We start from the raw sequence: 12,676 nt of genomic DNA on the forward strand, positions 1-12,676 counted from the left end.
GTGTAGCATCCAGAAGATACGTTTTATACTCAGTTGTGTTAGTTCGGAGTTTGTAGTCTGTTAAAATTCTAGTTTTGTTGGTCTAAAGTAATTTTTATAGATCTAATAATTCTTGTGAAATTAATTCTAAGAACCTAGGTGTACTTAGCCAACATCTTCTAGAATTATTAGAAGTGCCAATTGTTAAGTGCTTGTTTACATGAAGCTATCATAACACATTTTTAAGACTTCAAGTTCTGTTTAATGTCCCACTGAAATACAAGCAAGCAAGTATCCTCACAGATTCCAGCTGTGCGAATTTCCAAAGTTTTTTGACTCATACCTTTCAGTAGGCCCATGTATGAGGCCATTAGAATAATTAGTGTGTTATCTGAAACAAAGATAAGTTTGAATTTTTTTTCTTACATTGGAAACTTCAGTTTCCAAGGAATTTGAATCAATTCGTAGTTGGCTGAAAGCCAATTTTTCTCCTCAACTCTAACGCGTGTTTGAAAAACGAACTCACTTCCTAAGTGCCTTGTGAATCTGCAATGATTAATTCTTCTCATTATTTTGCTGCAAATTCTCATGACCCTCTGTGATGATTCGATCACCCACTTAGAGTTTATGCATATTCATATCTTTCCGCTCCTGCTGCAGTCGTTCAAGTCTCCTTCACTGGCTGTGGTGTGCGCTTGGTGCAGTAATTGAGCTGCAGTAGATTGATTACTCTGGGGAGCTGTAAGGCCTTTAAAGGTGAAAACATATCAGTCCTGTTAATTAGGAAACAAAGCTCTGGTGGCAAGTTCAGCAGTCAAATGCTTCCAGTGTAGAAATGAGGAAAGGTATGATTTGTTCCTCTCCATGAACCCTGTTTACTTTTTTATATTTGAATTAGATCTGTATTTGCTGTAACAGGCTTGTGCAGAAGATAGCATATCTTGTATGATTGCATGGTGCTGGTACTTTAAAACAAAAAGAACTATATGTTTGATATTGATTGTAATTATTAGCTGCTGGTAATCACCTCTTAAATTATACATTATTTTAGGCATTACTTGACCTATAAAGTTAAATGAGAGATGAAGAATGATTGCAACCATTGATTGTAAACTTTAACCAAAAACATTTATATCCTTCACTTTTTCAGACCTGAATGTCAGTGTCTTTTCTCTGAATTAAAACAATAGAATTTCAGAAATCATAATAAAACCTGGAGCCTTTCTTTTCTACTATTAAGATGTCTATTGCCTATCGTGTGCAAGATTAATTAAAGAGAATACGTTCTTAAAATTAGGTGAATATTAAATGATAGCATAAGGTTTCATCCAGCAGACAGCATCCTTACATCATCATTGTAAGTACCCTGTGGTTTTATGTTGCTAAGCACTCTAATCTAGAGTGGCCTATTACAAAGATATTAAGGGTAGGGGAAACCATCTGCCACACAATCTATCCATAAGGGTCAGAAATAAATAATTTAAAAGTAATTTATATATCTTAAAACCCACTTTTTCCCTGTAATTACTGGACAACAGATTGTAGAATACAGATGTTATGAAAATGCCACTGTTTTTGTAAACAGTGCGTGATCCATTGCTACTTCAGGGTAGGTTATAGGATGCTGTTGTCGTACCTGTTCCTGCTGAGGTCAGGAAGAAAAGTCTCGCTGAAACAACTGCACATGAGATTGGATTCCAATTAGTGCATCTTACACTAAAGGACGTCGCATTCATTGTGTTTGTGTTTTTTCCCCTCTATTTTAGGCATTTATTAACACTGCAAAGGAGATCTATGAGAAAATCCAGGAAGGAGTTTTTGACATTAATAATGAGGTAACTTTTAGTACTCTGAGCACTTTCTGTTTGTTTTTTTAAATGTACAAAATTCACCTTCCCTAGACGGCTGGACAGTAAAATATTTATCTGTTCCATTTGGATATAGAATTGTCTGCCATTGTGTTAAAAATGGATTAAAATAAGTGACCCTATCCATCCATGAAGCATCACAAAATAATATAAATCCCCAGAAGAGAAGAAAATCCACTTTCATCCACTTCTCCATATGGTGTCATCTGTTTTCAAAGATAATTTTCCACTATGTAAATTGGGGACCATGTTGATATGCCAGATGCACTCCATGAGCTGTCCAGTGTAGGGGAGGGATTGCTTTGAGAGTTACATAAAAGACTTTTGAAATGTTCCTGGTTTAGGTGGCTGGATTCTGTAGGGAATAAAAGATTAGTCATTTTGCCTATGCACATTACTGAAATTACAGATTATCGGGGCCTGTCTCTTTGCTTGTTTGGGGTGGGGGTGGGGAGGTGGAGCAGGGAACACTTTTGTAATGCAAGAGGCTAGAAAGACCTATAATGTCTCTCTTGAATTTTGAAATGATTGTGCTATTGAAAATCTTGAGCAGTTAGAGAGGTTCATGGCTGTAGAAAAAGCAGATTCAAATTCAGTGGTAGTAAATAGACATATTAGGATTGTATAGAAAAGTTAGGATAGTGTAGGCTCTCTTAACATTCACATAAAAAGTCACACCACAAAGTTTAAATTTGACAATGAGAAGTGGTCAGTCCTTTCTGATGCCTAAGGCTTTTTTTTTATCCTGCATGTCCCTAAATATTGTTGCTGAGGTGCTTAGTGAAACCACATGTGAAAATCTGCACCACCGCTCTCCGTTCTGTATCTGTTCTGTGAAAAGGTGCATTCTCTGTCTGGGACTGTCAGTCTGACGCTTCTCTTAAGCGTGATAGTCCTTGCAGAATTGTTCGAAGAGTAGTGTGGGAATTGGCAGGACTCAGTTAAATAGCTTCACCTCTTTGATTAATATATTTCAACATGAGCAAATTTAGACTATTAAAAAATATTGTTCTTATGACTTCAGAGAGGAAATAATGAGAAACTTCAGTAGTATGCAAACTATTTGCATTAGGAAACTTGTCGCTAAATAAGACTTGAATAGTAATCCTTCAAAGGCGCTAATTCGGACTGGAAAGTGTGTGTGTATGTGTATATATATGGTGTTCAGGTGAAACACTTTTTAAATTCAGTTTAGTGATGAAAAACTTAATATTTGTTAACATTTTTCCTAAAGAAAATGCACTCAGTAGAGCAATATAAATGGGACAGTAATCACTGTGTCTGAAAAACCATGCTCATTGTATCTGTCGAGTTTCATATAGTATCTGACTGCTTTACTGTGCCTTATGGAGCTTTGATTGCAATATGCTGTCAAGAGCCAACAGTCCGTGCTATTTATTTGGCTTTACGCCAAGCCTGGCTCCTTGATTCCTCAAGAAGTTGCTATCAGCCCAGAGGGGGCAAAACCAATGAGCCATAGGGCATGCTTTTTATTAAAGAGGAGTCAAAGAGCGAAAAGAAACCACATCAGCTGCTGTCAATACTGAGCTAGTGCCAGAAACCCCAAGGCTACTACTGTTGCAGAACAACTGCCAAGCACTATAAATCTGAGATTTACTGTGACGCAAAGTTTCCTTAAGAGCTTAATTTCTGAAGCTACTGTATTACTTTGAGAAAAGTGCTGTATTTTTAGGTAAAATCCACTTGAGGGAGTGAGGGTTAAGATAGAAGTGTGATTTTGATGAATGAAAGAGCTACACTGTGTGTGGGTTCTTGGCAAGTAGCCATGTCTTTCGGGATCATAGAAATTATTGATGACACAGAACACTCGTATGCCCTTAGCCTCTACAGCTGATTCAACACAGAAAGAAATGCTGTCTAGAGAGGAAAAGTTTTATACTAAACTATTAAACTAATGGAGATTTTGGTGAGAGAGGAGAGGTTATACGTTCCTAGCAAATGCTATGTATTTTTAAAGCCTTATGCCACGTAGTATTCAAATACAATTCTTGCTCTGTATTTTTGTGTTAGGAATTTAAGGTACAGAGTTTAACATAAAGATAAAATTTAAATGAAAAGGAAAGCATCTTCCTTTAAATTATATTTAATCACCAAGGACATGTTGCTAAAAAAAAATATAAACTTTGCTATATTTATTGCATACATTAAGAGAACTTGCGAGATGATCTTCAGGAAAAAAAAAAGCTTTTCAAGTATATTAGTGTTCTAAAATAATTACACTGTGTATTAAACTTTTTCAGGCAAATGGCATCAAAATTGGCCCTCAACATGCTGCTACTAATGCAACACTTGCAGGCAATCAGGGAGGACAACAAGCTGGAGGAGGCTGCTGTTGAGCCTGTTTTTACTTTCTAGCTGCCTGGATGGGGCCTACTAACTTGTTTGTTCACCCTTCCCTCCCCCTCCGCCCCGCTCGCCTCCACTTCAATTCAACTGAGACCTGAAACTTGTAAGTTGGTTTCCTGTTGCAGAAGAAGACTTTATCCTTCAAATTCTTGTATAACTTTGAATAAATGGTTAATGTTCACTTAAAGACAGATTTTGGAGATTGTATTCATATCTATTTACATTTGATTTCTAGGTCAATTGATGTGATTATTTTTGTTAAATGTTGTCTTGTGCCCTTGACTACAAACTGAATTGTATTAAACACTACAAAGTCATCTGAGTATTTTAATCAGTTTGTGTAGTTAGGTTTCCCAGCTCCTGAGGTTACCTAATGTTTAATATTGTAGAGCTGTCCTCAAGTTTTTTGTCAATTTTCAAGGCTATAAAGAGAAGCGGAAGGACTCTTTTAATTCTGTATTTATCACTTTCTGTATATATAGTTTAATAACCTGCTTGGGTGTACTTGCCAAGCTAGAATTCTTTAATGCATTTGCATAAATTCTATACTACTTAGAGCTTGAAAACTACAGAAGCATTAATAGGAATTGCTTGGACGCTAAATTTTAAGCCTTTTTGACATTGTTAGCATGTTCATCCTCCCCTGTCATTATCCTGAAGTCCAAGAGAAATGCTTAATGTATATTACTAGAGGCTACATACGTGCTATCTATTTTAATGCCAAATGTTTGCTGTTTGTCCACAATTTCCACAGCACCTCTTCAGAAATGGATTAGCTGTTTGCCTTAACGAATACTATAGGTAAAAACAGAGTATGAATGAAAAGTAGAGGAGGAGTTGATAAATTTAAAATGGCACATTATAAAAACGTTGATCTTTTCTTAATGGTTTTTTTTTCTTGTTTACCACTTGATTTCTAGGTATATTTTTCATGCAAGGACAGTTTTTCAACCTAAATGTACAGTGGTTGTGTAAAGTTTTCTTTTAGTGACAACTTGTAATCCTAAATATATGGTAAGCATCTTGTCTATTGTGAAGAGGGTGTGAAAATAAAATCTGCCAGTTTGGAAATCTTGATGAAAAGCAAAACTAGAAATGCTTTGGTACTTATTATGGTGGTGGTTGGGGGGGATGTTTTGCCTCAAATGAAAGGGTTGCAACAATGCAAAACAAAATCCTGTGTTTAAGTGTTTATTTCTTAAAGTACAGAATATTCATGTCACTTTTCCTACAAATGAGGAAATGACTGAGTTTCCACCTCGTCCTATTTATATAAATTGCAGATAAAAGGGTGATACTAATGCTAGGCCATGCTTCATGTATCTAAAAAAAAAAAGGGGGGGGCGGGTGATAACTGCAAAAATTTCGTCTTACTGGATCAATACTGACTGCAACACAACACGGGGGGACATGGATCCTCACATCATCCATTCTTATTGTCAGAACTTTAACATCAGAAGTGAATAAACTTCAGCCTGACAGGTGTAACATAGCAGTGGTTCTGAGATTAAATAAAGTTTAAAAAATGTGTGGAACCTTTTGTTTGTATCTGGGGGAAGGGACAACTGATAAGGATTTATGTTAGTTGCTGACTTCAAATCTTTCTTACACATTCAGGAGCATTATAAGCAATGTAATATAATTGTTTTCAGCTATTTACACTTGTAAGAGGGTACTCCATTTACATAGTTTCAACTGTTACATGTTTATTACATAATGTATTTATAAAAAAAAACACTTATTGCTCCAGTTGATGTTTGAAAACTGTGTTGCATGACAGTGAAACCATAGGACTGAACTGCATTGATGCTGAGGGAAAACTGGCTTGTAGTAAGTAGATGCTCACAAGAAGGAATGAATGAACAGGAGTACTTCCTTGAATTAACTGCTTGAAGATTTTTTTTTTTTTTTTGAACTGGCAACATTGCAGAACTCAATTGGGTTGAGACAAGATGGGAGAAAAGCATGCTCTTCTATAGCAGCCTCAGCTACCTTACAAATGAGAGCAAATTTCTCTTAGCCATAAAAATTGCCCCTTTTAAGGGAGCAGAAGAGGAGAATTTGTACCCTATCCTGAGAAGAGCAAAAATGCATGCTGTTTTAAGTGGTAATGATTTACAAGGCTAAAGCTTCTGGCTAAAGCTTCTGACAGCCACTCATTTTCTGAAAGCATGGAAGATGTATAGAATTGACCAGGAATCTAGGGCTATTATAGCAAAGAGCCACCAGCACTTTTTTTGGGGGGGTGAAGGGTAGGAGGAATGTGCTGTGACTTACTACAGTCACGTGTGCATATTGATTTTTGATCCTGCTGGTTGGTCGTGGCTTACATGCCAGTCTTAACACTGTGCATTTTATAAAAATCTGGTACTTTCAAAGAGGAGCTACAGCAAAACTGACATTTCCTTGCATTCTGCCTGGCTTTTTATCACAAGCTTTCTGCATACATAATTCTTTTGTTGCCAGTTAGAAATCTGTGTATTTTGTGGTTTTTTGAGATGCCGCTGATGCCATTTTATCCTATTAGAATTTGAAAATTATGTAGCACAGAAACTAGCAGCAGGGCTTACTTCTAGAGCATGTGCTTTAACAAGGTTATTCTTTCACAGGCTTCACTTTTACATGAGTGACTGATAACTTGCCTAGCTTTCATGTTGAATTCCAGTTGCTTTTATTGGTTGCATTTTCGTAACCAAAGAATTAAAACATTTCATTATTCCCCAGCAACTTGTACAGCTGTTATATGTAATGTAAGACTACTATCAATACTGAAAAATCATACCATGGTGCAGTTTCCCTGTACTCCCAGTTTAGCATGTGGTAAAACCCATAGTTAACTTACAAAAGAGTAAATTCGGAGTGACAAATCATCTAAGCATGATTTTAAGACTTGTCTCTCTTATTTCTACTTAAAGTGAGAAGCTCCAGGAATTTTGGCATTCATTTAAGAAAGATTAACACTCCCCCTCAATCTTATACCTGTGTGTTTCTGTTGACTTCAATCATTCTGATTTATGCTTGTGCAAGATCAGACTCAGCAGTGACTTAAGGTAAATGACTGCCAAAACCCTTACTGATAAGCTGAAATAACGAGAGGCTGTCTGAAGCCGCTAGCAGGCAGTGAGCGCTCCCGTTCCCTGCTCCAGAGACATCTCCTCTCTGCTGTGTTACACTTGTTGTGACACTTGGTTCACTGTGTTGGTGACTAGTTGAAGAGTCTTCAACTGCAATACTTATATATTGGTGGGGTTAGAAGGGCACAGTTTAGTTTTAGGCTAAATGGCATACATTTAAGTTGGGAAAGTTAATTCTGCCTTAAGAGTTTACTTGTGACTGTTAGAGCTCTAAATCTGTTCTGGGGAAGAAAGGAAAACCTCTTATCAGGCTCCAAGTTACCGTTAAACTCAATCAGAGTGAAAAAATGTGTATTAAAAAACCTTAGAAATATCCTAAGACAATTTTTGGCATTAAAGGATTTTTTTTTAAAGTAATCATTCTAAATGAGGGCACCCGAATGTGCCTGCATTTTTCTCAAAGTTGTTACCAGTGGCTTACTGCTTTTGTAAATGCTGAAGCCTGAGACGCCGATTCCTCTTGATGGACTATTCTTTTGGTGCTACTGATTGGCCTACAGCTTTCTTCTTAGGGTGATTTTTTTGGTTTTGTTTGGGGTTCCTCGCCCGCCCCCCCCCCCCAAGTTTCTCTTGTGTATTATCTCCTTTTTGTCTTGTCTGTTCTGGTATTGTTTCGTTCAAACTGAATCCAGTGAGCAAAGTGCTGCTCTCCATCTTTATGGCTCCACATCCGTTGCACCTACACTTCAGGGAATTTGCCCAATACGGGGCATTTGCTTTGGCGATGGAAGGGTGGTGCAGAGGGAGAGAGGGATGTACTTACTATTTTGCTACATGATATAAAATCCTGAGGGAAGCATTGCATGGGTTCTGTTACTTGTTACACATACTACATTTACTGTTTTGCCTGTGTGTGGGGATATAATTTGCCTATTCCTCTTCCACTATTGCATGGGAGGAGGTAGGGGAGAAGGGGGAAGACTAACAGGTTTTATTGGGATATCTTAATAAATTTGTTTGCTGATATCATACTTAGGATTTGTATATACTTAATGTCCCTCCCCTTAGATTCTCTGGGTTTTCTTCTGCCATACTGCTGCAATGTAACTTCAACAGTATGCGGTGGTGATTTATTTTAATATGGTACTGAAATCTCCATTTGTAAATAATCCAGGCTGCTGCTGTGTAAGTAGCTGATGAAATGTCTTTACTGGGTCTGCTGTGTATGAAAGAAACCACAACATTAGGCAATAAAAACTACTAACAGAATGTTACGAAACCAAGACCATGACAAAAAAGCAGCATGTTGTGGCTCTATCATTTTTATTCTTGGGACAGATTTTATTATTTTTGGAACTATTACAAGACTTATGTTAAATATTGTGGATGATAAGAGGAAACAGACTCTTGGCAAACATGGAAAACCAATTACAGCATATTACCCTATTCCCCTTCCAATAAAGGAGGGGCCAAGCTAAAAGTTTATTCTTTGCTTAGCAGCTGGAGGAGGAGGAGGGGGGGAAAAAAAGTGTTCCTGCCTTAGGATTGGCTTGAGGAAAGAGATTGTTGCTGTAGCAGTCTCACTGCGGGCAGCCCAAGCTGGAGAAGGCAAAACCAGTGTGCTCCGCGGTCAGTTTTACCCAGTCTAAAAAAGTACACTGTTGCCACAGGAGCGCTGATCGAAGAAATCACTATTCTATACTATCGGGTATACTGTTCACTTAAAAACAAATTTAAAGAAATTGTGTTTGGTTGCAACCTTTGATACTGCAAATCTCCCTGTCATGGTGATGATTATTTCCGAAAACTTGTTTTGACAAATAAACTGGAACATGTATCTGATACTCAGAGAGGAGATTTAACTGCTACATCTCATGGCTCCGTGTGACGTGGAGGTGAAATAAGGTGTAGGGAAAATCTACTCGAAGGTTTATTTAGAATCTAGTCTACTTCACTGTCTGTACATCCATTTGAATTCCTGTCCCGAACTACAGTTCTTGTAAAATTGTCCATGGCGGCATGAATGTAGATGAATCAATGCATCAACATGTTCTGTGTTTTTCCCCCCACAGCATAGTTATGGTTTTTAAAATTCCTTCTTTAAAGAGAGTCAGAGAGATAAATGTTTATATTGGGCAGAACCTTGTTGATGGTTGGGACTACGGTACATTTGGTGTAAACTATAACAGGATCTAATTAGCCTTTCTTACTTAAGCAAAGCCCAGTACCACATATCAGGCTAACTGGAAACTGATTGTTTACTTTTCCTAGACTTAGACATAAAATACAGGGAGGCAAGAAAATCCCTGCACAGCTCAAAAGGACAGCTCAAAAGAGACCAAGGTACAATTCCAACAATTGTCAATATAACATTGTCCAAGTTAGAACAGTCAAGTAAACAGAACGTTCTCTGATTATGGCTTGGGAAAACATTTTCAGATGCAGGAAATGTTTGAAATAATGTGACTTATAAGACAGTTAAATAACAGGGGTGCTCAGGAAGACAAAAACCCATGGGGTTGCTTGCTGTCTCCCACGAAGAAGATGCGGGGAGAGGCTGCCAGTGTAGCAAGCGTTACCCAGCAGCTGAACACTGCCACCTACATCTGAGAAGGTGTTGCTGCTCCAGAACCTAGCACTGGGCCGGCTGTGGTGAAGGAACTTTCACATTTGGACACCCTGTTGCCAGGTGCACACTGGCAACGCTAAGAGTGGAGCTGAGGCAGCTTCCAGAATTTGAAGACATGTACGTGTGGTTTAAGGAGGAGAGATGGGAACAGCACCAGGGGGCATGGGGCAAATTAACTGGTCAAGTGCTGGCTCAAAAAATACCTGAACCCACATACAACACCTGTTTGGGATTGTTGTATACAAATGTAGTTGGAAGCAGATTTTTTCTTCGTTTTTTTCTATCACATTTTAATTTGTGAGGATGACTGGACCTTACTCATGGCTTGCTGGTTAGGTTCATGTCAAAAGTACTCAAGATGGAGAGTATCAGAACAAAAAAGAATCTGTTTCTGGTGTCCTTGAGAGCCAATCCAGCCACTTCTAAGCAAAGCGTGACTGATGGACCTAAACTAACTGGTCACCAACGAAGGTCTGTCAGCCACCAGTGGTGTACAAAAATGCAGCGGACAGGCTGTGCTGATTCTCCTTGCCTCATGTTGTTCAACTCTGATCTCACAAGTAAAATATTCCTGCACAGAAGCTAGAATCTTGTGGTGTCTCCCATAGCTGTTGCTATGAAGCAGAAATGAAGTTTGTGAAGTAAATATGTGCAATATTGTAATCCTGTCTGAGATGTCCTTCTATAAAGCCACGTAACTTCAGAGAAAAGGGCATCGTTACCACTGGAGAAAATCTAGCTTATACAATTATGTCACAGCATTGGCAGGACTGACCACTGTGCATCATAAATGAATCCTTTGGCATTTTCTCTGGATTCCTATCCAGGTCTGAGTCTGTCTTATTTCCAGTTTCCAAAGCTCCATGTCTTGTTTCTTGTATGTTTCTTCACATCTTCTCTTCCTTTTTGTTACTTCTCCCACCTTTTCCTTTCCTAGTTGGAGTTTGGGGGTGTGTGTCTCTTTAGGGGGAATGATTCAAGAAAAGGAGCAGCATATTTACAGTTCCCTGTTCTTCTGGAAGACCTTTATTAACTGTCACTGGTAAAAAAACTTTAGTTTGCCTACTTCAGATGAAGTGATGTTTGCTTGTAACAGTGCCACTATATAAACTTAACATACATAGTTGGTCATAGACCCACCTATTTAACTCTGTTGAGGAGCCGGGAGAAGTCTAGGACACGCAAGGAAGCTGAGGGAGCTGTGCCTAGTGTAGACATGCTGCAAAAGGCGGGTAACAGTACGTAACCATAGCTGGTGGTATGAACCCTGGGCACGGAGCACTAGGTGCTTTGCAAGGCTGAAGGTTTGCCTTACTGAGAGGCCTGCATAGAAGCCGCTAAATCTTCTCTCCCTAGGTCATCTACTAGCAGTAGAAGGCTTCAGTACAAACATGGAAGAAAAGTGCAGTTGCCCATTAGCAATTTTTTTTGGCCAAGCACCATCTGAGTGGTGGAGTGGTTTTTGTTTGCTTTGGGCTTTATTTTGAAGGTGTACATAACTTCATTCTGTCCTACTGGTTTTCTGGTTTAATTCAAGGCAAAAAGCAGTTTTCCTTCAATGTCAGATGAACTCTGAAGTTCTAAAGTTGTTGTTGCTCACCAAATGCAAAGGTTAATCCATTCAGGGTTGCAGTAGAGGAAAAGCTGCTACTGAAACTACTGCTTTGTGAGCCAAGGAATAAGCTTGCTTGCTGCAGGAAGGAGGAGGCGTCTCTATCTGGGTGCTGGGAGCCAGTCTCTGAGAGCTGTCTCCTCTTCCTGCTCCACAAGGACTGAGGCGTCTCTTTGAGGTATGCAAAGCAGCAATGCGATACTCCCCAGGCTTATCAACCACTATCAGCTGCATCTGCTGTTTGCTCCAGACTCCACCTTTGCTTGGAAGGTGCTTGCAATTCCATGAGGTAATTCTTCCTCCCAGCGCTGTGGCTTGTTACGACAACCATGTGCTCCCAACTACCATAAGCCAGGACAGAAGATGAAAAAAAGCCTACCCCGATATCCATGTGCCGTAACTTCCTCTTTCTGCGTCCTGCCAGGGAACGTCGTTGCTCTTCACACGCTTTTGCTCTTGCCATCGTGCCAGCGGTCCGTCTGGGAGGGAGGGAGGGAGGGAGGGAGGGCGGCAGGGAGGAACACCGCAGCCCGGGCAGGGCCATCGTCCTCCCGCCTGCGAAGCGGCCTGACCAGCCGCCCCGCTCGGGCCTGCCCGGGGCACCAGGGCCTGTCCGCCCCCAAGCCACCGCCGGCTGATGCACAGGTGTGAGGTACAAACCTGCTCGGTTGGCACCGAGGCCTGCGTAGCCGCTCTGGGGCCGATATAAATCTGCGTTATTTTGATTTAGCTCGGATTGATTAGGAACAGGTCCGGACTAACATACCATAAACACCTATTAAACCGAAATAAATACGACTACAGGGGGCTTAAGTTAAACGGGTGCAGCTTTGCCTGCGCGGGGGAGCCGGAGCGGCGGCGGGCCCCGCACACGGCAGCCCCGGCGGAGCCCGGCCCTGACGGGGCGCGCCGCCGGGTTTCCGCACAGGGCCCCCGGGGCCCTCCCGGCCGGGCAGCACCGCCCCCGCCGCCACGCGGTGCGCAGGCCGGGGCCGTGAGTCATCGCGCCCCGGGGCCGCTCCCGCCGGCCGGCAGTGGGGCCGGGCAGTGGGGCCGGGCAGTCGGGCCGGGGCGCTCTTCCCGCACGGACCGGAGGGGCCGGGCCGGGCCGGGCCGATCCCGCTGCGCTGCGGCACGTGGGGGGTAG

At 40.7% G+C, this 12,676-nt stretch overlaps 1 protein-coding gene across 2 annotated transcripts in view; it reads left to right on the plus strand.

Annotated features, from left to right (window-relative positions):
- RAB2A (RAB2A, member RAS oncogene family) overlaps nt 1-5,285 on the plus strand; it is a 44,858-nt gene extending 39,573 nt beyond the window's left edge. For both annotated transcript variants that reach the window (XM_075494706.1, XM_075494707.1), the window contains 2 exons: nt 1,746-1,814; nt 4,109-5,285. In XM_075494706.1, coding sequence (XP_075350821.1) covers nt 1,746-1,814; nt 4,109-4,204 — 165 coding nt within the window. In that variant the 3' untranslated portion in view covers nt 4,205-5,285. The remainder of the gene's footprint in view (nt 1-1,745; nt 1,815-4,108) is intronic.
- The last annotated feature ends 7,391 nt before the right edge of the window (nt 5,286-12,676 follow it).

The sequence above is a fragment of the Mycteria americana genome, chromosome 2 (assembly GCF_035582795.1).
Source record: "Mycteria americana isolate JAX WOST 10 ecotype Jacksonville Zoo and Gardens chromosome 2, USCA_MyAme_1.0, whole genome shotgun sequence".
Lineage (NCBI taxonomy): Eukaryota > Metazoa > Chordata > Aves > Ciconiiformes > Ciconiidae > Mycteria > Mycteria americana.